Here is a 25,926-nt window from a genome sequence, read left to right as displayed (position 1 = left end):
ACCATGACAACAGCCACAATGCCAGATTCCTGTGTTGGGCTCTCCAGCATATTCCAAATTTTGCCCCACTTAGAAACACTGCAAGAACTGAAGTTTCTTCTGTTCTGGCCCAAACTACATCCAGGGAGCATGGTGGGGGTTAGGACCATTGAGTTTAAAGGTAAAACAAACCCTCTTAGTCTGGGTTCTGAAAGGCCAAATTACAACTCGGCTCTGTGGTAGGGCTACTCCATGGGATTCATCCACAGGTAACACCATGGAAAATTTACTGGGTTTGATAAACAACTCAAAAAATTTCCAGGGCTGTAAAGGCCTGGCCTCAAATCTGATACATTTAGTGACGTGGCCTGGATAGTGCCCCAGGTGCTGTGCATCCCACCTCAGAGATGCAAAGTGAGGCTTTACTCTGCCTACATGGACTTTGCACTGAGATTGGGAATCTCTCTGTATGATACTTTACTAGCAAAAGGCTGTAATCCTTTGGTTCATATTAGGGTTACTTAGAAAAATCATGACAGAGGGGACTTCCCTGTGTGGTGGAGTTCAGACATTCATCATCCTTGAACAGCATGTACACAAAACCAAAGCCATCCCTTGAAGTTCAGTTGCTGCACCTGAACACTGCAGGGGCTGTAGAGCACTGAGGGACCAGCCTTTAGATCTCCAAACACACAACTGTCTACCTTGCAGGATATTCAAAGCACCTCAGTGCCTAATTCCCATTGATCTCTGCAAAAGCTACATACTTGATTCTTTTTGAAAATCTGGTCCTGGAACACACTGGTGATATATGCAGTGACAAATGCCTAGACAGACAGGCAGACAGCCCGTCCCACACAGGCTTCTGCTTATGGCGCCATCAGGCTGGTTTTTGTTTTGCTCAGCAAAACGGATTTTTGAGAAATCTGCCCCTTTAAGTTTGCCTTTCATCAGCCTTCCTGCATAAATCATCACATATGTTCTGAATAGCCAGGGTTGTAGTCAATCCCTCTTGGTTTCTGCTGGAGCAGCTGGAGTCCAGACAAGGCACATTACAGGTGGATCCTGGTTTCTTTTCCCTGGCTTTCTAGCACGTCACTTGTGCCATGTAAATCCATAAGGCAGCTCAGTCCATGTGCAGCCCAATATAAAATAAGCCCACCAGTGTCTGGTGAAGGTTCTCACTACCTCAGCCCAGCAGAGCAGACAGTCAGCTCTCTGCAGCACTCAGTCATGTCTGCAGAAGAAGCTGAGCTGTGTTTGACCCTCTGGCACCCACCCTGCCTGGTTGGGATGGCTACCTTTGGGCAAAAGGAGGCCATGGTTAAAACATTCAGTGAATTCAGCAGTGCTTGCTGCTTTGTTCCAACATGATTTTGCATCAAGCTAAAGGTAATCTGGCCTTATGTAGTTTGGTAGCATATTTAACAGTAAATATTAAGCACAGATTAACTTCAAAGACAGTCTTTTTCCCTGTCCCGTTGGCATAAACTTCTGTTGCCATCACTGGTTCGGCAATGAAGGGCTACTTTCTCCTCTCATTCAAATCTGTGCAATCTCAGTTTAACTCCAATGATTTCACAGAGGTTCTGTCCTCTTCACCCCATGGGAAAGGTAAACAGAAGAAGAATATTTAGAAAATGAAGAAGGAGAGTGTACTGGGGAAGGAGTCCTACCCAAAGACCTGCTCCTAGCATCCCTCACTTCTCTTTTCCCTCCCTACCTCTCCATGAGCGAAAAGAAATGCTCATGTTATCCTTTCCAGTGTGTTTCAGACAAAACAAACCAAGTTAGCTCAGTCTGGTGAAATGAGGGGGCTTTCACACTGAAAAAAGCTCACATGAGCCCACATGCCTTTGGGTGCAGGGACACCTTAGAAAAGAAACTTCTTCTGAGTCCTTACGTAATTCCTCACATGTGCCTGATGCCCACAGGGTTTCCAAAGGACTCTCTGTAGATAATAAGATGATATTTTTATGCCAGAAGTATAGCATGGGAATAAGATTATATGGGTTTAGAGAAGAAAGATTCATGCTACCATGGAACATTTGTTGGACTCAATGATCTTCAGAGGTCCCTTCCAACCCCTCTAATTCTGTGATTCCTACAGAAAGCCTCCATTGTTTTTCAGATTACAGGAAAGCATGGACACAAAATTGACATATGGTTGGCATTGGCAACTGTCTCCACTGCCATCATTTGTACAGTGACTGCTGCCTGAGTTTACAGCTTGGGCTGATCCGGATGCCAAAATCCAAGAGACACATTCCCAGGCTTCATCCACCATCCAAGTGGCTGGTGATGCTGTGCTTCCTGCAACACTACCACCACACTGGAGTGATTAGTTAATCTCAGTCCCAAGCCTAATAACTGCCCCACACTAGGTTGGCTCCGGCCCTCCCAGCCCTCCCCACTTACAATAGTGCTTTGATGGATCCATTATATTCACAGGATGGAAAAATAATTCCTGCAAGGGCTGTGACCTCCCAGGTGGGCAGTCTGTGTGAACCAGCCTGAAATAAAACCCTCTTCAAAAGGGTACCAGGGCACAACCGAGAGAGAGATTGCAGGGAGTGGGCAAGAGAACAAGGGAAATAACATTTTAGCAGGTAATGAATGAGAGAAAAGCAAGACTTAGAGCCTTTTATTTAGTAACAAAGACCAGCTTCTGTTAGGACAGAGAGTGCCGCCTGCTGGCATGAGCAGGGCTGGCCGGGGCAGGGCTCCTGGCTTCTGCTGGTGTCTTTGCCACCAACTTTCTCCTTGACCCCAGAAAATAAATGAGAAGGCAGTTTTCTAAATTAATGTTCCATGGGAATTGGGCACATGAGTGCTCCCACTACATCTCTAACATACTTTTTTTTCTTCCTTGCCCCTCTGTAGAATGAGTATATTAATACTTTTCTATCTGGGAGAGCTGCCGTGAGGTTTATTTAATATGTGTAAATTGATTTGATTTGGGGCTGGAGGATGCTGTATAAATGCAATGTATTACTATTAAGAAGATCCAGGGGAAAGCCTCTCCCAGTCTGGTAAGGTCACAGGAGAACTGTACCTCTCTGAGTGGAAAAATAGAAGACAATCAGGTGAGGTGGAGCACTTTCAAAAGACTTCTTTTTTTCCTGGTGAAAAGATAAGCAGTCAGTGAAGCACAGGAAGCCTGTTGCAAATGAGCAGAGCATTACAATATTCAGCTATATATATTTATACATATATATACCTATGTATATATAAACATATAAATATATATATTAAAAACTTCAAGACAATCAGGTGAGGTGGAGCACTTTCAAAAGACTTCTTTTTTTCCTGGTGAAAAGATAAGCAGTCAGTGAAGCACAGGAAGCCTGTTGCAAATGAGCAGAGCATTACAATATTCAGCTATATATATTTATACATATATATACCTATGTATATATAAACATATAAATATATATATATTAAAAACTTCCCTGTTTCTCTTCCTGATCTTAATGAGCAAAGATGACTGGATGCCTAAACACAGCCTTCTTGAGCTCTGTGACTGAGGAGGGCTGTGCTCTACCCTTCTTCCTTTTTTCTCTCCTCATAATCAAGGTTTTTCTTTTCATATCACAGTGAACTCTCCTTTGCCTTTCTAGCACCTGCACAGTCTCGTAGTAAGCTGCAATGCACTTATTCAATCCTACCTTAAATGTCCTGTCTTTTATCTCCCAAGCTCACTATCTGGATAAGGTAGTGAAAGGTATGCTCTTCCTTCCTATTTTTCCTATTGTCTTTGTGTTTCTTTAACAAAACAAAAAAATGCACCGTGAACATGCTGTGTTGAGGTTGCATCTCTTCCTCATTGTCACCAAAGTGCTCCCTAATGTCTGGAAGGGTGAACTTTCCAGTCATTTAGGTAGGAAATACCTTCTTAAGTGCTGTGACCCTGTCTTAACATCGTATCAGTGTTCCTACCCATCCCCTTGTCTCTGCCCTCCCCTCCAAATCATCTCTCATCCTCACCCTTCCTACTCAGGTAAGGCAAGTCAAAAGTGTCTGTGAATGCAGCAGGAGCTGTACACAGGGGTGTGTTTTAATTAAATGTCTATGATCCATTTTGTAACAAGCAGGTGAGTGCACATTCTGTGTGGAGTCTTCCTGTTTTTAATCCATGACTGTTAAGTCTTAGATGGGAACTTTGCATAATGATGTATTATTATTATTATTATCAAAATACAAAAAATGTTATGACCTCAAAGCCTCTGGTTGTATAAATCCACAAAATCTATTGAAATTGGTGATGTTGCTTTACTGTACACTACAACAAAAGCCAACCCTATGTTCCTATTTGTAAAAGTTAAACCAAGTCTAGAACCAAGGTCTTTCTTCAACAGAGAAGTAAAAGAATTGAACTGTTACAGAATAGAGGTGATCTGCTATCTTAAAAAAATCTCAGTTGTTTATTAATCAGACCAATGAGCTAAATTGATTTACAACTTTTAAATAGAAATAGACAGTTCCACAATACACTTAGCTTTCTAAAAATATTGAAATAGCATACATCTAGTTAAATACAACAATGTGGCAATAAATATGATTGAGTTAGACACAAATATCTTCCTACATGGCTGATTTGACACTAACAGCAGCACAGTGTGGACACCACACAGCATCATATGTTTGCTGGTTAAACAAACCAAAAAATCAGGTTGAACAAATCAGTTTCTTCCATAGAATTACCCTCCTTCTCAGGTTGTGAGCAATCAGAAGTAGCATCTGTGAGAGGCTGATGAAGAAGGACAGTTAAGCCAAAATGTTTGTCCAGTGAACAGTTAAAATAAAATCTCTGCCATATCGGGCTCTTGCAGTGTGACAAGAAACGTGGTTGTCCTACTGACTTCACTTCTGATAGATTTACAATCTAATGTTTTTATCTTGCTTCCATTGAAGCTTCAATGCAGGTTCAGGAACAATCACAAAAAGGGAAAATCTTTGAAAAAAACCAACCCAATTATTAATTATAAGGAAGTGGCCACAACTTAAACAAGGAGACTTTTGTCTGTAGTGTAATGCAGCCACTGGCAGCTGTCCTTGGACCCCTGATATAGATCAGTGGATTGTTCAGTGGTGGTTAGTTTTATCTCATGGCTTAGCATCAGTAAAACATGTCTGACTTATTTAAATCAGGAGAAAAAGTGTATTTTCATTCTTAATCAAGGAGAGACAGGTACTTGTGCCCTTATGGAGTAACAGTGGTGGCATCCTTAGGGGAAGATACAGGCCATCACTAGGGAGTGCCACTGGAACCTCCTCTTCATGTTCCACATCTCAACGCTTTGCATTTCAAAACCCCAGGACTCCTGCTTTTCATCTCAACTTGTACTGGAGAAAGTTTGATTGGAAGGTAGCAGACAAGCACCAAGTAGATGATAGAAAAGATGAGGAATCCGTCTTCTGTGGCATTCATTTCCCCCCCGGATAGCCTTTTGACCCACCTCTATGCCCAAGAATAAAGACACATTATAGTTAGTGGGTATTTCAGTGGGATGTTTAGCAATATACTAAGAAGAAAAGATTGTGTCTTGCCATGCATGGCCTCTTTTGGAAAGGTTAGCAATACCTGAGCAGTAAAAGTACATGGTTTTTACATGGATAACTGCATGGTGCACATTTTTCAAAGCTGAATTACTCGTGCCCTTTTGGCTTTCTTAATTACTGACATCTTTCTGGTTGAAATCCCTTCCCAGTAATCCTGTGTTGTCAAGGGTGAGCCTGATTTACTGCTGAATCTTTCCTACAGCTTTAAAATAAACCAGTAAGTCAGAGAAAATGTAGAATTGTTTCTAAATTGGAGGGCAACTTTCAAGACCAAACATCAACATAATTAAACTGTGGAGCTCCAACTAGAATTGGAATGGAGTCTTCTAGACTAAGGCCTAATTAACACTGATAATGCTTAAAATGAAGAGTTGCCTACTGTTAAAGAGGTGCTGATTTTAGAGAGAACTTCTCCATCCTGACAGTACATCACCATAATTGATTTCTGTTGTTGGTTATCAGTTCTCATATGTGGTCTAGATGATCTTTAAAGGTCCCTTCCAACCCCACACATTCTATGATTCTAAAAAATAACCACATTAACAATGTAGTGGGGCATATAAACAAGTAGTCTGAAATGTAGAGATACTGAACAATGTTTGAATTCAGGCTGCACAGTGACTTGATTGGGCTGCTCCTGAAGTCTGAGAAGCAGTGAGAAACCAAGGTCTAACCACAGCCATTTGGGCAGTTATAAGTAATAGGAGCTCTGGCAAGTAAATATTTAATATTCTTTTTATACGATGTATCTCATAAAGAGCATCTGAATTCCCACCATCACAAAACATCATGATTGTGGTTTAAGAGTTGAGTGTTTTTCAGGACACTTTACCAGTTTTCACATAATCTGCCGGGATCAGCTGATGCTCTGCTGTTCCACTTCAGTCCTGCAGAACTTCTGCAGGTCACTTACTGATTGATGTTCTCCCAAGGTCCAGGTGTTTGCATCCTCACACATTGCATTCAGCCATGTCCTACTCATTTCAGAGCCCAACCACTGTCTTTGGCACTTGCTAGAACATCCATCAGTGCTTTGCTACTGACAATGGAGGAAAGATAATAGTCTTATCTTTCAAGTCCAATTTCAAGTGGCAATGAGGCTTAGCTTGAAGAAAATGTCCATTGAACATTGTTTATAATTGGACTAATTAGAGAAGGCCTTAACTCTACAGATCATTAAGAGCAGATTATTTTCCCAACAGTCTTAAAATGGCAGGATAATTTCTTACTCTGGTGAGTCTTCTGTGCCCCTGACATTCTTTACTTGTCTAGTTCAAAATTAGCCCACTTTTTCTCTTTCTTTCCCTTTCTGTGTTGTCTTTTCCATATCAGTTCTGACACCTTTGCAAACGTCCCACAGCATCACCATCTTCCAGCAGTGCTTTCATGTGCTTCAGTTGGAAACTCACATAAATGGAGTCCTCCCCCTCCCCCTTGAAAAGCCCCTTTCATATATTTAATTCTCTTTGTCACCCACATACTGTTACCAAACACAAACAGCAATAATGGATCATTAGTGACTCTAGCTATGAGATATCAGAGCTCCAAGATTACGGTGGTGTAAATCCAGGAGGATTAAGCCATCCTGCTGTGTTGATATTCAGCAGCGCTTTGGAGACAAGATGATCTTTTAGCTTTATTCCCCAGCATGGGGGAAAGGAGAGGATAGAATTTATTTGTACTGTCTTTTTGTCAAGTGTTCTGAAGTGCACTTCTCACTGAATGGGCAATACTGTCCCTTCCTGTCCCCATCGTGCTAGCGATGGTCAAGTCTTTATGCAGTGCACTGGTTTAGACATGGTAGTACTTGTAGGTCCATTCTTCCAGATACATTTGTCTACACATCCATGCTGTCTTCTAACTTTCTGAAGGTATGAGTCCTCTGACAGCTGCTGTTTAATTGTGTTGCTTTCTATTAGTGATTTCCTTTCTCATTACTTCTGAAAACTGTCCACTCTCCTACTATACTCATGACACAGGAGAGGTACAACTTCATCCTCACAGCATTGATACTTTGCTGTATCTCGTAATATAATGGTTAATATATGAAAACTTTTATGTTCATGGATCCATGAAGAAGAGATTATGTCATTAGGAAACAGTTCTTTCTGACTCATTGGAAGAGATTTATCTCATTACAAACCAGAGATGGATCTGCCCTTCGTGGGAAGGGTTGAACTTGCTTTCTAGACCTGAAAGATACCAAGACAATAGACTATGACATTACAGGTGGGAGTTATCCCACTTTAGGTATCTACAGCATAGATGCTTGTATGTCATTTTAATCGTACTGGATTCCCTTTATAGTCAAGAAGAGACCAGACACTTCAGGAAGGCATAACCTCATGAGTCTCTGTCTCTCCTGTCATTCCTCTTCTGATGCTTTTCCTCTGTACACCTTCTGAGATGCTTGACTTAGTTTCTCTGGGCTTGACTTAGGTTCTCTGGGATTTCAAAGGAAATAATGGAAGTCCATGAAGATAATCTCAAACACATATCATGGAGAAAAGGAATTTCACACAAAACTCAAAGACATAGGACTGGAAGAGATGTCCTCAGTTAGAGTCCAGTCTTCTGCTGTCAAAGGCAACCACATTGGGTAAAACTTTATATAACTTTACTAAGCTCTCTGGATAGATCAGGGAGGCTTCTTCTCCTTAACAGTCCTACCATGAGGCTCTTCCAAAGCTTCATTCCTTTGATCCTGGAGAATTGTTTTGTTTTTTCTTTCTTATTTCCAGCCAGAATTTATTCATGCTTGGTTTAGGTCCATTTGTTCTTATGCCAGCAATATTCTTTTTAGGTTAAATATCTGCTTTCCCTTCTCACTGTTTATCTGTTTCATTAATTTTTTTGGGAAAAAAAATAATATTTTTTTTTTTTCAGCTTTTGCTGTGCTAGAGTAGACAAATAAAGCTCTTATCATTTCTTCAGATGTAGAAAGTGCTCCCCTCTTATATATAGCAGCCATTTCCCACCACTCCAAATTCCCCCTTTCCTAAGCCTGGGTGAGCAGAGCACATGCAGTTCCACATCAGCTCCTAATTTCTACAGTTCTATTAGTTTTTTCTGATATCTGATTGACACTCCTTATATAAAACGTTTGGAGATAATTTTTTTCAGTCTCAGAGCACATGATCAATCACTACATTATCTTTTCTTGTGTAATAATGTTAGATCTTTGGCTTGGAGATCTTTATCCCAAAGATTATGAAATGCATAATGTAATTAAAACAAAAACCATTAAATGAAATTACTCTTTTCCTTCTGAATTTTTTATATGTGAAAGCTCATAGCCCTAACTTAAACCATTTTCAGGATTCAGACCTGTTCCTACACAACTTGGAAACAAACCCAGGACACCTTTTGTCTTTAGCTCCCAGTAGAAACTTCTGAAACCTGTCTTCTTCCCATTAGGAATTAAACACTCCTTGCTGGGTTAAAAATCTAGTGGTCTCCAGCCTTTCTCTCACTATTCTACAGCAGTGTCTTCAACTTCTCATTACCTATATCTTTTTGGTTCTCACTGCCCTCCTGTCCAGGCCAACATCAAAACACCTTTGCAAGGAGTTTACTGCTCAGCCTCTACAGCTGCAAGACAGAAAGGAATGTTTTAGGATGGGTTATGGGGAGTCCAAGCAGTAAAAATATTGTGTGCTCAGTGTTGATGTATAAGCTAAGGTCTAATTGAGCCATGCAGAACACACATAAAGTGAGTTTTCTTCAGAGGTGTTTCATATAGACAAACGTAGGCAGTTTTATAAAGAGGGGAAACAATTGTATCCCTACTTTCAGGATGGTGCCATCCAAACCGAATTTATCTCCTTCAAAGTGGGATTACCTGGCTACCTAGATCATTTTATCAGGTTATTTTAACGAGTCATATACTTCTCCCTCTCTTATTCTCCAAAACAGCTGTATATTTTCAGCTTCTGCTGAAAATAAGTGAAGGGAAAAACATATATATATATTAGCTTGAGCATGAAAAAAAAAACACACCAAGAAGACCCCCAACAGATGAAATAGTTAGAAGCTTGGCATTGTTGTAAGTAACTGAAGGTAGGATATTAAAATGGGTAATTTCAAGTAGCCTTTTCTATAAATAGCTCTTCTGTGGTATAGAAATACCATTACAGTGTATAAATGCCAAAATACAAACACACAAGCATGCTCACATGTTTTTTGCCCCCCTCCTAAAATTCACATTTTAAAAGACTGAAATACAACAAATATATTTGTAAATGAAAAATTTAGTTCAGATGCTTTTAAAGGACTGTCCCTGACCACCTTTTTTTCCTTTTCCCACCTGTCACTTGTTAGAAAAACAATCCTAGAAAACTCATTAAGTCTGCCATGAAATAATTCTATAGTTACAAAGCATTTCTGAGGGACATGTCCCCAGCACAGGACACACAATGATACGATGTACTGGCTCAGTACTTCTTGGGCAGACCCTCGTGCATCACGTCAGCCAGCTGTTCCAATGACATACACCATTCAGTACTCTTCACCATCATGTTGTAACCCTTTAGGACAGGAGAAGTCAGTGTTGGTTGCACAGTTTCACAAACAAACCTGCCTTACAAAGCAGAGGGCCTGAAGAATGTCGAACTACGTGTTAAGATTCCACAATGTGTGTGAACAGAGAGGGATTTAAGACAGGCCTCAGGAAGGAATAATCAGTCCTCCTGGTATAATCAGTCCCGCTGGATGACCCTGACAGTCACTTCAATCCCTTGTGTTTTATTTATTACCTGTAAAATGTGGCTTACATTTCTGACTGCTTCTCAGTAAGGATTTTTGAGCTCTTCAGGTAAAAAGCCCCCGGTACCATATAAACTAAACATACTCCCTCACACTGATGCTTACTGTGGAAATTACTCTGCTATTTTCTTGGAGGGGAGAGGGAGGGGAAAGAAACCTCAGTTGGAGGTCATCAGAAGAGAAAAATCAAATGCTAGTTAGCAGACTGGGAGCTTGGAGTTCATCCTTCATGAGTTTTATCACCTATCCAAGAAACACCTGCCTCTCTGCTAGTTTCTTTCTAGTCAGTGGGGAGAAACAGGTGTTTCCAGAGTGTGCTTCAGCTCATCAGTGTGGGCATCTAGCACACGTGGGGGATTTAAGCCATGGGCCACTCTTTTTCTCTGCTGACTACAGACAGAGTTGAAGGCATCTCCATTACAGATGAATTGCAAACAGATGAGATGCATCCCACCCAAAATGACTGCAGTACAGGAACTGGGTGTTCTCCAAGTATTTTCTAACATAGGAAGTGCTTTCCCTTTCCAGCTGACTTTGCTGACCAGACTGAGGTCCCAGTATTGCTGAAAGCCAGCTGCTTCATCCCACTGGATGTGGGGAACTTTAACCCTATGTGCAATTTAGGTAACCCTAAATCTTAGTCTTACAAAGCAAATGCTTTGAGAGACTCAGAGGGCAGGGTGGGTTTTACAACCAATGAGGCAGGAAAATCTCACTACCTCCCTGAAGCTCATCATCCCCTCGATCCAATTAGTGAGGCCGTGCTGTGAGGACCTCCTGGGAAACAGCAGCCCATTGAGTGGTCACCACCATTCCAATATCAAACTGGGACAGCTTGCTCCAGCTGGGAAGAAACCAAGTGGAGAAATAAACTGAAGGCAAAGGGGGGGAAAAGCGATTTAATTAGCCTCTTTCAGGGCTGCATTGCTTTGTTTTTCTGACAAGATTTGAATGTTTGCCTTGCAGAGGGATGCCCTGGCTTGTGTAATGGCAATGGCAGATGCACTCTGGACATGAATGGCTGGCACTGTGTCTGCCAGCTGGGCTGGAGAGGAGCAGGCTGCGATACCTCCATGGAGACGGCGTGTGGAGATGCGAAAGACAACGATGGAGGTAGGACAGAAGCACATGTGGTATGTCAGGCTTCACAGAGCTTTCAAACCTTGCACAGTGATATGTTCAGCTGGGCTGAATTCTGCAGGGCACATTGGTTTTTGACAGCTGGTGGAGAATAGACAGTGAAGTCTGCCAGGCTGAGTTCAGCCAGAATGGATTTGAATTCAAATGAAATGCGTTTGGACTTGGGGGTGCCAGGGCTGGAGAGGGAGGTTTGTTTATCCTTGAATGAGTCCTATCCCTTCACCCCAGCTGGATGGCTCAGCAGTGACACAATGGGACCACTTCAGGCAGCAAATGTCCCTGACTGTTTGAACTTTGGTCTCCATGCCTGAAGTTTTCATCAAGGCTCTCTGGTAGGTCACTACTGACTTGGGGTGGATGTTTTGCAGAAACTTAGAGGCTTCAGTGACTGATTCCTGTGCCCACAAGCCATCCAATCCCTCTCAAACCATGTTTTATTGATTACAGTTCCATATGTAATGATGTCAGGCATGTGAATAATAGCCCTGCATAATGCAAACTTAATATTCAGAGTTATCTCATTACAAAGGAAACTCTGGTGCAGTGTGAAGGTTTGAATTAGAGGGCAGGAGATGAGATATTAAATTTAAGGCATAAGGGAGACTGCATAATTTGTTTTGTTGTCACTCAGCAAAAGGCTTTGTAAACCACAAGTCTGGGCCAGAACCCAGTCTGTGAAGTGGAGACTGCATTTTGCAAGCCTCCATTTTATCATATTCACAAGAACAGTACAGTTACAAAATACAAATAATAATAGCAAAGCCAAGACTGTGATTATCTGCTTCACAGCAACTGAGATTCTGATTGAATATTTAAAATACTTCTGCACATCTGGCATGGCAAATGGACCAAATTATCCCTTCAAAAATATGGAAAAAAATGGAGAACCATACAAAGAATACAGACTATAAATGAACTTTGCCTCACATGAAACTGAATATCTCTCTGCTTCTCTTTCCTATTTATAGCTGACACAGAGCATCTATAAAGTTCATCACATCAAATGTGTAAAAATATGTTAAATAGAGCCAGGGATAATCACAGTTTCCATGGAAAAAAAATAACCAAAAAAAGTTGATTTTTATACACACTTATGGTTCATTTATGCTGTATTTCTGGGATCAGATCTAGAATTTCAACATTTGAACATCCATAGTGTAATTTAGGTTGGTATGGACCTCCAACAGTTGCCTAGTTCAACCCTCTGCTCCAAGCAGGTCTAATTACATCAGGTTGCTCAGGACTGTGTCTATTCAACTCTTGAACACCTCCAAGGATAGAGATTCCACCTCTCTGGGCAACTTGCTCCAGTATATGATAATCCTCATAGTAAACATTTTCCTCCTAATATCTGATAATAATTTTCCATCTTCCAGTGTACTGTATTTTGCCTTTTGTTCCTCAGAGACATCCTAGAGTAGCCCAGCTGGCTTCTGGCTTCCCCTTCACAGTAGCTTGGATCTGTAGTAGAGCCAATATATATTTCATGTGTGGCAGCTGCCTTTAGATTTCTCAGATATCCAAAGGCAGGGTCAGATAACATCTGTGATTGGGGAGCAGAATTGAGCCCATATTTGATGCAGCCAGCTTGTTACCACAAGCATTATACCTTGCAAACTGCTGTGCTTCAAAGAGCACTGAAAAGATTTAGACCTGAGCTGGCTCTTGAAAAAACATGTAGTATATGTATGAGCATTTTGGCTTCCCCTCTTTTGGGTCATAGCACTGTCTCCAGAGTGATGCCTTCTCAGGACTGGAAAAAGGTGGTTTATTTGACAGTTCACCATAAAGGATTTCAGGCCTAGTTGCTGAACTTACATGCACATGAATGTATGCAATGGAAATAAGAGTCATTTCATGAAGCTTTAGAAGTCAAATACCTGAGTATACCCAAACGTCGTGGGTACCATCAGCAGAGAGAAACAGATTTAGGGCATCATCTCTCTGAGCTGTTTCAGGTATCACCTCGTAGCTGCCTACTTCTGGTTGGTGACCACTGCCCTCCAAGTCACCCGCCCAAGTCAGCATCTCTCAAGGTTGAGACACTATGGTGGGGCCATCCATGCTTTGCAAGGGGGTTCACTCTGCCTGAGCTCATCAGAAGCTGGTTCCTGTGCTGTGGTTTCTTTTGTCTACTAATCAAGATCCCTGCAGCCAGAAATTCCTCGGGATAATGGGAGCTGAAGTCAGAATCTGTTTCATCTGATCCCAGGCTAATCATACCCTGAGGGAGACAAGTGCCAAATTACAGGGTGTGTTTGCCTGGAGGCTCTCCAGATAAACAATAACAAGCTAAAAAGAAGTCACTCAGAGTGAGACTTGGTGAAATGTAATCTCTGTTCAGGTTAGAAAAAGAGGTGTCTTGGAGAGCAGTCACCTCTCTACACACAAGTGTCATTTGTCAAAGCTAGCACTTAGGTTTCACACCCAGGTTCACTTTATTTACACCTTTAAACACAAAGTCCATCAACTTGAAAGGAGTTGTAACAAGTGGCTGAGAGCAGGTGATCATCTAATATCAGTCAAAGGAAACCAGGGCAGTGACAGAGCTTTAACAATCTGGGGAGAAGGCTAGGATTTTGCACATCTGACCTAATAGGCCACCTGTATTACAACAAATGAAAGGTGTTTCCTTAAAACAAGCTGAGAAATGTGGTTCTTGCCTCTCTTTGGCAGAAAATAACCTCTAATTCATGGCTGCAAACACTCAGTACCTGAGAGTCTGAGAGTAGTCCTTTCTCATCCCATAGTGTGTGCTCTGTCATGTGCTTGAAGAATAAGAAGTTTGCAGGTTTAAAAGATCAAGAAAATTATCTTCTGTGACAAGTCCTAGAAGTGGAGTTAATGGCATTTGATACAGCCTTGAGAAGAGGCTGATATTCCAAAGGCTGAATATGGGCTCCATTGCATATGTGGACTCCTCTGTTAAGGACAGTGTACAGGAAAAATGGAGGGGAAGAGAACAGGATATTAATCACATTCTCACAGATACTCTATTGGGCACTGTCATGGTTTAACCCCAGCTTGCAACTAAGCACCATTTAGCCTTGTAAAATGTCCATAAAATGTCCAGAAATGTCCATGAAATGTCCACTGTGTTCATTTAGCTCATGACATTGGGCTCCATCTGTTACGGAGTCACTTAGGACAGGAGAAGTGGTGTGTTGCATGGAGTGTTGGCCACACCACACAGCTTGATGTCCCCAGCAAACTTGCTAAGAATTAACCATCTGTGCTCCAGAGAAAGGAAGCAGAAAAGACATGGACCTGTTGGAGAGAGTCCAGAGGAGGTCCACAAAGATGATCAGAGGGATGGAACACCTCTGCTATAAAGAAAAGCTGAAAGAGTTGGGATTGTTCATCCTGGAGAAGAGAAGGTTCTTGGGAGAACTTAATGGAGCCTTTCAATATTAAAGGAGGCTTGTAAGAAAGATGAGGACAAACTGTTCCACAGGGACTGTAGTGATAGGACAAGGGGTGATGGTTTTATCCTAAAAGAGGGAGATTTTAGACTAGATATAAAGAAGAAATATTTTACCATGAGAGAGGTGAAACACTGGCACAGGTTGCCCAGAGAGGTGGTAGATGCCCCATCCCTGGAAACTTTCAAGATCAGGTGGGATGAGGCTTTGAGAAACCTGGTCTAGTTGAAGATGTCCCTGTTTATTGCAGTGGTGTTGGACTAGATGACCTTTGAAGGTCACTTCCAGCCCAAAATATTCTGTGATTCTATGAAGTCATCTGACCATATTACTCCCTCCATATTGAAAGCCAGAGAGCTGGCAAATTCACCATTTCATTGTGTGGATACACCCCAGCTCTCTGAAACCATTAATTACAAATATTAATATTAAACATAAATTGCTCTAAAAGTTGTCTAAAAGTTCAGTCTGATCAACACAGGCTCTTCATTTGAGGTTCCTTGTCATTGTTTTGGGCTTTTGCAGAGTAGTCAAGTCTTCCAGATAGGGTGAAGCTTGCTGTTCCTCTGGGAAGTTGAAATGACTCCATCCTTAATTTCTTGCTTTGAACAATGCCAGTTGCTAAACAGCTGCTGAACTCTGCTCAGAATAAGTCAATCTGTTTTGCTTATGAAAGGCAAGAGTCCTTCTCAGATGAACAATTAAACATTAATGTTCCTAATTTTATCTAACCCTTCATATTAATTAGAGGTTGATGTTCAGTTGTCTGCTGGTCTGCTGCCTCTTTGAAATTTAAACACTTCCAAAGGCTTCTGTTAGCAATTACTGCCTGTTAATTTAAAGAGATAGATAGACAGATGGATAGATGGAAAGACAGACAGATAATCTTTCCATTAAAATAATGCTGGCCGACCCTGAGGGGTATTTCACACCATTACATAGAAGTACAGCAGCTTCATTTTTCTTACGTGCTACCTGCTTAATGATCTTTCTTTGATAGTGAAGAAAAGTAGTAAAGCTTCTGCCCCTCATTTTATGTCTCCTTCCTGACAGCTACATAGAATCATAGAGTGTCTTGGTTTGGAAGGGTTCTATAAAGTCATTTAGTCCAACCACCCTGCAATAAGTGGGGACATCTCCAATTAGAATAGGTTGCTCAGAGCCCCATCAAGCCTGACTCTGAATGTCTCCAGGGATGGGGCCTCCACCACCTCTCTAGGCAACCTGTTCCAGTCATCCACCACCCTCATGTTGAAGAACTTTTTCCTAATGTTCAACCTAAATCTACCCTTTTCTAGCTTAAAACCTAAAACCATTGCCCTTTGTCCTATCGTTACATGCCTTTGTGAAAAGTTCTTCCCCAATGCCATGCATTTTGCGAAGCACAAACACAGTGTTGCAAGGTACACATGGCCCCATTTTGCCTTTGCAGGTTCAGACTGTGTCTGTGCTTCACCAGATGCTGCACAAGAGCTTCCAGGTGGAGCAATCCTGCTTTTTTCCCTCTACCCTCCTGGGCCAGAGCAACTAAAAGCTGCTTTAGTCTTCAAACTGTGAAGCAATGAGCAGATCAGAGCCACCAAGCCTCTGCACGTGGGAATTTTGCCTTTCCTTGCAGCCCTGAGTATTAGTTATTGCTGCCACGAGAGACCAAGTCTTATTTCAGGGACAGTGTAATTCAGGAATGGGTTCCCTGAGGCAATTCACTGCTGTTTGTTTCACTGTACATTAGTGGAACTCCAGAGTAAAGCTTCTTGTCTTGCTTGCCCTGTTCAAGGATCAGGTAGTGCTTGTAGTAAGGTGGAGACTTGCATAATGCTTTGGGACAGCAGCATTTCAAACTCTTTGGCAAGAGAAGTTTTGGCACTGCTCACTGGCCTTCTTAACACCCATGTGTCCACCATCTGTCCACCATATGCCGAATAATATGTTAGGGAGCTGGCAGGACTCTGCATTGCTCTTTGCCAGTAACTAGGGTTACACCTGAAGGTAGCAGTAGGGTTGTAAAGGGAATTAGAAGGAATCCAGGAGAACCCCAAAACACAAACCTTTGTCGTTGCAAATGCTCAAGCTGCAGACAAGGTGCTGGGGTATTTCAGAGGGTTATTTTTCTTTTTTGCACACTATTACAAACCTTTACCTCATGCCTGCAAGGCTTTTATAGCACAAGAAGATTGTCTCCTGGGCATGGTGTGGGAGTTGTCTGCTTCCTCGAAACCATAAAAAAGGATGCATTAATGTGCTTGCTACATTTATGAAGGGAAGTGTTGAGATCTGAATGCACCTGGGGAAACAGCCTTCATCAATTAGCATTTACCATCACAAATAGATCCAGTCAAACAGCAGGGTCATCTTGGAGGAACCACAAAGCACTGGAAAAAAATGCACAATTCTGCTGTACCTGAAAAGATTGGCTAGCTGGTATAATTTGTTATAGATCACCCAGCTTCTCTTCCTCTGTTTTATGTTTAATGAAATACCTTTGGATAATAGATTCTGAAAGAAACCATGAAAGTGTCCTCTGTGTCAAAAGAAACGTACCATTGTCTGCTGAAATGAGGGAAGTTACTGATGGGAAGCAGGCACTGCTGGTATGTAAGATGTAATAGGAGGTGACATGACCCATCTTCAGAAAAGAAAGGCTGGGACGTGCATTTCATAAAGCTTTTCTGCACCTGAAAAGATGCTTAAACAGAGCTTGAGCACCAATGCTTGAAGCAGAAATTCAGGAAAGCTCTTCCAGACCTGCTTTAGCACCTGAGGCAAACTCTTGCCTCCTTATTCAGTCAGAAAGTCCCCTTAAAAACCTAAGGTTTTGCCCCAGGTGTTGTCGAGATGTGCAGAGTGCACAGCCACTTTCCTCTGGCCAGGATTTGAAAAACATGTCTCTGTTTCAGCTGTCTGAGACCACTCTCCAAGCTGAGCTCAGATTAATGTGTGGATTGTCTTATATTCAGTATGATATGGTGAACTTTTCAGCAGTGTCTTCACACTTGGAGCAGTTGCCAGGAAAGCAAGAGACCTTGGTGACAAGGATATCTCAGCTGCTGCAAGTGTGAACTCATTGCTCCCACAAAAGAATTCTAAGCTCTGAGTCCCTTTTCTTTTAGTGGAATCACTTTAAAGAGGTACTTTAGCTCCTGAAGGAGGCAGTTTCAGATTCAGTCTTGCTTGCTCAAGGTAAGCAATTTATATACATACTGCCCTGTCTGATTGTTAGTCTCTCCTCTGCTGGGAAGGGCCCTCACATGCCTTCCTCAGCTTCATGAATTTCACTCCAAACATAGATTGGTTTCCATGATGCTTTGCTGGCTGTGAAATGTGTAAGTCGTTTGTTAAAAGCCTGCCTGGAGAAAGGAAGAATTCCATGAAGCCAGCTGCTTGAACTGTATCTTGCAGAGCAATGCTGAACTGGGGGATGCTGTGAACTTGTAGGCTCTAAACACATTAGTATAGCTCTGCTTAGTGCCCTGCTAGTGGTGATTATCATGTGCTTTCCTTTATTTCCTCCTTCCACTTCCCTTCTTTTTATTTTTAGATTTTTTTTTTTAAACAAGATGTAGCTCTGGATTAGGATGAACTTTTTGCAGAGTATTTCTGTAACAACTAGCACTGCAAAGCTCTGCTTCTGCACTGGAGCTCAAGAACAGCTGTAATTCAAATACATGATTACTATTACATATGACTGTATTATTTTGAACTCAAAAACATGTGCTGAGCACCTAGAGAAAGATGTGAGGGCAGTTCCTTTCCCAAGCAGCCAGGATTCAACCAGTGAGAACCTTGTTCAGGCAACCCCAAAACAGAGCAGGTGGGATAGAAAGAGAGCAAAGAGAACATTAGTACCTAACATGGTCTCAGGACATTGCTATTCTTCCTTACATTTGTATTTTATTTCCCTTTGATTCTTTACAGTGGATCCAAAAGCTACCACTTGTTTGTTGAAAAGATAAAATTGTTCTCTGAAATCTGCTGGAGTAAAATCTATTTATTCCCCAAATCTAATTGAAGTAAATTGAATGTCCGTCCTCAACTCAGAGAAGAACATTATTGCTTCTGTAAACCTTCATCAGCACAAGCATTCACATGGACATGTTTGTGTTCTGTACACAAGTACTGAGCCATTCCTTTAGTCCCTGTTTCACCAGCATTTAGACTAGAACTGGAAGGGTAAAATTGTATTTCCTCCAGGGAAAGACTAACACTTTGTTAGCTTTACCTTTGAGCAGCTGTATTCCAAACCCTGTCCATCCAGACTCTCCCAGTAATACAAGACAGACAGTGTCCCCACAAAACATTATGTTGGTGTCTGGTGAATTACACAGAAAGTGAAAGAACTAGATAAGGTGAGAAGTGCAAGTATAATCAGTGCATTTTTTGCTTTCACTGGCAGTGAAAATACTCCTGAAAGACAGTTGAGTTTTATTGTTATTTTCTGTCTAGTTTTGCTTTGCTTAGCATGGATTCTCACAGAGGGTCTTGCTGCTGCAGTCAGTGGCAAAAAGTCTCATGCTGATCAGCAGGAGCAATCCTTGAGTTTTCCATGTATGCTTCCCCAGATTTACCCTAATAAGGCTCCTTAGGCTCACACCCTGACTGCCTGTGTGTCTGGGGCTCCCAATGCACATCCTGCTCCACAAGAATGGTCTGTGCCTACAGACAGGTCTGTCCCTGCGTGTGGCCTGCCTTCTCCAGCTCAACACTTTGACATGCAGCAAGTGTCAGAGTCTGCTTAAACACATAATAACACCTCTGGCTGAAGGTTATTTGCATTCTGTTGTTGATGTTAGCATGACGGATTCTTGTTGCAGCATCCATAACTCTGTAGAAATGTTCAATTATTCAATCTCAGTGAGCTAAGGCACTGCCCATTAAATCAGCCAACACAATTGTGGGGCCATGAAAAGTCACAGCTAATTTGAAATTTTATTAGCTCCCGGCTGATCTTGTTTACTGCAGGAGAAGCCTCTCAAAACCAGCCCTTTTCTTCTGTACAAGTCTCTAATCCTTGACACCTTGTTGACGCTGCGTGGTGGTGGGTGAGGGACACGGAAGCCAAACTGCATGAGGCTTGAAAGAGCAATGAGACTACTGTTGGATTTGTGAGCACTTTGCAACCAGCAAGTGCAGCAGCAGCAACTCAAGGAATGCAGAGACAGGAGCCCCATTGCTGCTGGAGAGTAACTACTTTGCAGTATAGTAGTGGCTGTGAATGTGACAAGGAGGTTTTGTTCTGGTGAGGGAATATGTCATGTTCACCTAATCTTAATTTAGGAGTAAGCCAAAAGATCTGCCTCTCTGAATAAGCAGTGGTGTCCAACAGTTCCTATCAGTTAATGGCTGGTTGTGTGGCTTAGGATCTTAACCTGTTCCTGGCAAAGGAGGCTTTCAGGGGAGCTAGAGAGTCTGGACTGGAAGGCTTGCACATGAGGAAGACAATTACAAAGCCCCTTTGGCTACTCAATGCCTGCTGCTTCCCAAGTGCCTGGGAGGGAAGGAGCGTGTTCTATTTAACCAGCCACCTGGCAGATGTGGTGCTTGTCACACCAACCTTGTTTCTGTCCTAATACACCTGGAACAGGAGCAGTTTGTTGGCTTTTTTGAGAAGAAATCCTCCAGCCCACCTGAAGGTCTGGTGGGCAGGGTAAGCAAGATACAGCCCTGAGTCCTCCACACTGACCCCAGTAGCTCCAGATTTTTAAAATTTCTGGTTGTCTTGGGTGGCTGTATTTTTATATTTTTTTTCTGCTGTGACCAGTTCATTCTCCTTCGTGTCTGTTCCTCTCTGAAGGTAATAAGACAGAGCTCACAAGATGACCTCCAGAGGTCCCATCCAGTCTTACTTATTCTATGATTACATGAGTCTTAGTGAAAGGTGCAAACCATTGATCACATTATTCATCAGACACAGCAATGTCTTGCCAATGGCTGCTTTTTCACAAAGGCAATGATTTGATTTACCCAATGGTAATTCTGACATAATAAAATGTATTTATTTCATAGTGAATTGCACAAAGGAGGTATTTCAAAAGAGTTTTATTTTTGGCAGCAATGCCAAAATGGTATGTGAGTATAGGATGCATAAAATGTCTCAAAGACGTAAAGACTCGTATTACATGGAAATAACAAGGAATACAAGAGATGGCTTAAAATCTGGCTCAGTGACAGATCTCTGAATTAATTTGTTAATTGAAATGCATCCACAATTGAAGTTGTTTCTCAAGGGATCCCTTGGAACTGGTTGTTGTATCCAACCCAATTCAGCATTTTTATCATTGTCTTAGAATGTAGTTTAAATCTCTCCTGAAAAAAAACTTCAGGTCACCTGAGGCTTGATATAGTGGTAAATAGTGTACCCAGAACATTTTGATATAGAGTGATTTGACAAATTGCTACGAGGTCACAGTCAAACAAAATATGTCTTAATGCAGGAAAATGCAAGATAATGCCCCTGGGAACAAAGCATGTTATACCTACAGGTTGAGAGACTCTTGAGAAGCAACAACTCAGAACAGGATTTAGAGGTCACTGGAGATAATTGTCTCAACATGAGTTCTCAGTGCAAGGTTGCTGCTGTGAACCTTAGAAGTATAAAAATCCAAAAGTTGGGAAGTGGTTTCTCTTCTGTACCAAATATTGCTACCACAGCCATGTGTCCAGTGTTGGTACCCATGCAGAACAAAAGATGTGAAATTACTGGAAAGTGACAGATCTCTGAATTAATTTGTTAATTGAAATGCATCCACAATTGAAGTTGTTTCTCAAGGGATCCCTTGGAACTGGTTGTTGTATCCAACCCAATTCAGCATTTTTATCATTGTCTTAGAATGTAGTTTAAATCTCTCCTGAAAAAAAACTTCAGGTCACCTGAGGCTTGATATAGTGGTAAATAGTGTACCCAGAACATTTTGATATAGAGTGATTTGACAAATTGCTACGAGGTCACAGTCAAACAAAATATGTCTTAATGCAGGAAAATGCAAGATAATGCCCCTGGGAACAAAGCATGTTATACCTACAGGTTGAGAGACTCTTGAGAAGCAACAACTCAGAACAGGATTTAGAGGTCACTGGAGATAATTGTCTCAACATGAGTTCTCAGTGCAAGGTTGCTGCTGTGAACCTTAGAAGTATAAAAATCCAAAAGTTGGGAAGTGGTTTCTCTTCTGTACCAAATATTGCTACCACAGCCATGTGTCCAGTGTTGGTACCCATGCAGAACAAAAGATGTGAAATTACTGGAGAGATCAAAGGGTGGCACAAACACACACACACAAAACTCCAGCAACTGGAAAATAAACCTTATGATGGGAAGTTTAATCTTCCTCAGCTGTTCAGAGAAAAGGTTTTGAATGGATTGTTGCTCTATGTGGAGGGACTTGCACTTGGGAAAGACACCTGAGCATGCAGGGCAGAAGAAAATACCAGTAACCTTGCAGATGAAGGCAAAACGAGTTCCAGTGATGGGATATAGGAGTTAGACAAATTCAGCCTTGAAATAAGATGCAGTTTCCTAGCAGCAATTAAGCATTTGAATAGCTTACTGGAGGCTGTGGGGGACTCACTGTAATCAGCTGTCTTTGATATATGAGATATCTTTCTAAAAGACAGGCTCTAATCCAGTTCTGGGGGGAAAAATGAACAGTCTGTGTATATGAATTACTGTAATCCCTCTGCACAGAACTTTGAAACTTGCATGGAGATAACTCAGCAATACATTTTTTCTCTGGTCTGAAGTGTCTTGGTTGCATTATGACTATATGTAGAATAAGGGAATTGCCACTTTTTAAAACCAAGAGCTGTATAAAAATGGCCAGATTTGAGAACTCACTGTCCTGCTTATCTGTATGCTGGGAGCTAATGGAGTTAAGAATCCACACATGGGTCATGGGTCTCTGTGGTTTTGCTGCTGCAAAACTTAGGGTGCAGAGCCACTGATCCCATGTTCTCCTCCTTTTACCTCTCTCTGAAAATTTTGTCAAGAGTTTTAAGGAAATTTCACCTTCCTGCTTAAAAAAATTCCAAAGCTGTCTTGCATTATGACTTCATATTGTTTTGTGGGATCATACCTTGCTGTATTTTCCTTTGCTGCTGGTGCTGGCTTCCTACATTGTTCTTTTGTCTGTGTGGACCACTAAAACTTGAGTTTTACTTTGCTGTGGTTTTACTTTTCATTAATCCATGCAGCTCCCTTGCTCTTCATTGGTAGGCTACTTCTTGCAAACATCACTTAATCCTGAGTCTTCTGATGGAGCCAGTGAGAGATGCCAGGACATGGGAAATCATAGCTGTGTACAGTTTAATTATATCTCCTTACCACTCACTGTAGGGCACCACTTGGGTCTTCTGATGGAGCCAGTGAGAGATGCCAGGACATGGGAAATCATAGCTGTGTACAGTTTAATTATATCTCCTTACCACTCACTGTAGGGCACCACTTGGGGACCATAAAATAAGAAATCACAAGAAAAAAATATTCAAGTGGAAACATCAGTATTTATGATCTGGTCTGTAGCTTAACTCTCACTATTCTGCATGTCATGGACTAAAATGGCCTTTATATTTTTGAAGCTTAAGAAAGTCTTTGCCCTGAGACTGCTGTTGACATTAGAGGGAACTGAGCAGCTAAACCCCATTTAAGCTCCTGAGCACCTTAATGCTTTTAAATTGTCAGTGACAAACCTCTCTGGTGTGATTACCCCCAACTCCCTCCATACAGACCTGAAACATGTAAGTTGAAAAGCTTATCTGCAGATGTGTCCTCAGCATTTCCACCCATACAAAATATTGTCCTGTGTATCTGTTCCTCAAACGTTTATCTGTTGTTTCCTGCAAAGACATTTCCTTGCTGTCTTGCAGCTTCAGGTCCCAAAACACGTTTCTAAAGCCTCGAATTAAGACAGATTAATGAAGAGCTGTGGTACAGCTGGTTTGCCATCCTCTTAGCAGAGTGTCTGTAGCCTTAGAGAAACATTATTGATGTGTGGGAGAAAATGACAACATTTTATCTTGCTTGAAGCTGCAGTCAATATAGTAATAAGGCTGGTTTGTTGTTTCTTTTCTGTCTCTATTTTTTTCCTGTTGGGTGGCTATAGATAAGTATATCACATCTATGCTGGTCTTTAGTCTGTGAACAGTCTCTCAAACTCGATCTCAGATTTGACCATCCAGAATCCTACTGGCCTGATCATCTGCAGCAAGTCACTTTTTGAATGGGCAAATAAAATGTAATTACTTCTTTTTCATTATCATTAGTCATCAAGAGAAAAGGCAGATTGGTAGATTTTGTGCCCGAGCTGATAAATTTTTGTGGCATTTTTGCAAGGTGTTCTAAAGATGTAGAAATATCAGAGCAGACAGAAGGAAGGATAATGGAGGGGATTTTCAAAAGCCCTTTTGCTAATCTAACTCTGCTCCCATTATCATTAATGGCAGGTGCAGAGCACTTGTGAAAACGACTCATTGTTTGTGTCTGTGTGTCTCCAGGGAGCAGATACTCGTTGGGCTTTGACTCTCACATAGACTGGAAGCTCTGGGAATGTCAAGCAGGCTTTTTGTTCAGTTTTCTGTGTATAGGTAGCCATATGAAATGATGTTGCCAGTGATGTTTCATGGCATTAAAATCTTCCAAGAACAGCACAGGTGTATCTCAACTGAATCTTAGTCCATGACATGCAGGTTATTGTAAGTACTACAGACTAATAAAAGATCAGATTCTTGTCCTATTTATATTACAGTAAATTTAAAGTAATGCCAAGAACATCAGTGAAAGGACCTCTAATTCATACTGGTATAAATAGGTTGAAACTGAAATTCACTGTCTATTATAATGACAAACTGGCTTGTTTTAATTCACTATCCTGACAACCCCAAATCTCATTCCACTTCAGGGAGACCTACCTTTCAGGACAGTTTTTCTCCCCAAGCACATTCATTTCTTGGCTCTATGCTGAAGTCGTTAGCAGGGAGTTAGCTGTAAAGGTGATTCCTCTGATAAATAGAGCTCCCAGGAACTACACTGAGACCAGCTACTCATTTCACGCAGGTCTTTGAACAGACATCACATGGTAACTATTTTCATTCGCTATCAAAGTGTCTTGCTTAAGCTGATGAGTTGGAAGTGAAGGGCTCCATATCCCATTACCCCAGAACAAAAACATCCAGTTCCCTTATCTGATTTAAAGATCTATCCCTGCTACATGCTAACAACTTTTATTTCTAAATGTGATGCTTCATCAAACCCCTTCTGAGCTTCTTTTTTTATTTATTTCCTGTCACTTCTTTTTACTACAGTGTTTGCAATGAACAGTGGCATTTCAAAATAAGCTGGGGAATCTGCTGTGGCAGTGGGAGGGGAAGTAGCTCTGTCTGTGCATCTGATGACTTGACAGATATGCAAACCCTCATTTTACTAGAGCGTGCTTGGCAAGCTTTTCTTGTGTGTTCTTCCTAGAGAAGGCTCCGGGGAGACCACTTAGTGGCCTTTCAGTATCTGAAGGAGGCCTAAAGGAAGACTGGGAAGGGGCTTTTTGTGAGGGCTTGTAGTGAGAGGACAAAGAGTAGTGGTTTAAAACTGAAAGAGGGGAGATTTAGGTTAGACATTAGGAAGAAATTCTTTCCTGTGAGGGTGGTGAGATGCTGGAACAGGTTGCCCAGGGAAGCTGTGGCTGCTCCATCCCTGGAAGTGTTCAAGGGCAGGTTAGATAGGGCTTGGAGCAACCCATCTAGTGGGTGGTGTCCCTGCCCGTGCAGGGGGTTTGGAACTAGATGATCTTTAAGGTCCTTTCCAACACAAGCCTTTCAATTATTTTATGATTCTATGTGTGTCCACTGTTATTGTTGTTATCATTAATTTAGTGCTGTTAAAAGTACAAGATTTATACCCTGAGAGTTTGAGGTAATCTGTTAATTTGTGTCTGAATGGAATAGATGTGACAGAGGTCAAAACAGATGGAACCTTCCCAGCAACATCTCCCTTACTTCCTCATCTATGTAGCTCAAATCTTTTGTGGGTTGCATGCACAGATCTCTCTGAAGTCATGGTAGATATCACGGCTTT

General features: G+C 41.6%; 1 protein-coding gene across 1 annotated transcript in view; it reads left to right on the top strand.

Moving 5' to 3' along the window:
* Positions 1-25,926, top strand: part of TENM4 (teneurin transmembrane protein 4) — a 358,617-nt gene that overhangs the window by 233,519 nt on the left and 99,172 nt on the right. Inside the window, exons 13-14 of the mRNA XM_010001914.1 lie at positions 3,677-3,703; positions 11,272-11,418. Coding sequence (XP_010000216.1) covers positions 3,677-3,703; positions 11,272-11,418 — 174 coding nt within the window. The remainder of the gene's footprint in view (positions 1-3,676; positions 3,704-11,271; positions 11,419-25,926) is intronic.

Source organism: Chaetura pelagica, unplaced genomic scaffold (assembly GCF_000747805.2).
Source record: "Chaetura pelagica isolate M959 unplaced genomic scaffold, ChaPel_1.0 scaffold607, whole genome shotgun sequence".
Lineage (NCBI taxonomy): Eukaryota > Metazoa > Chordata > Aves > Apodiformes > Apodidae > Chaetura > Chaetura pelagica.
Note: the sequence above shows the minus strand (reverse complement) of the source record. Positions and strands in the feature narration are given on the sequence as shown.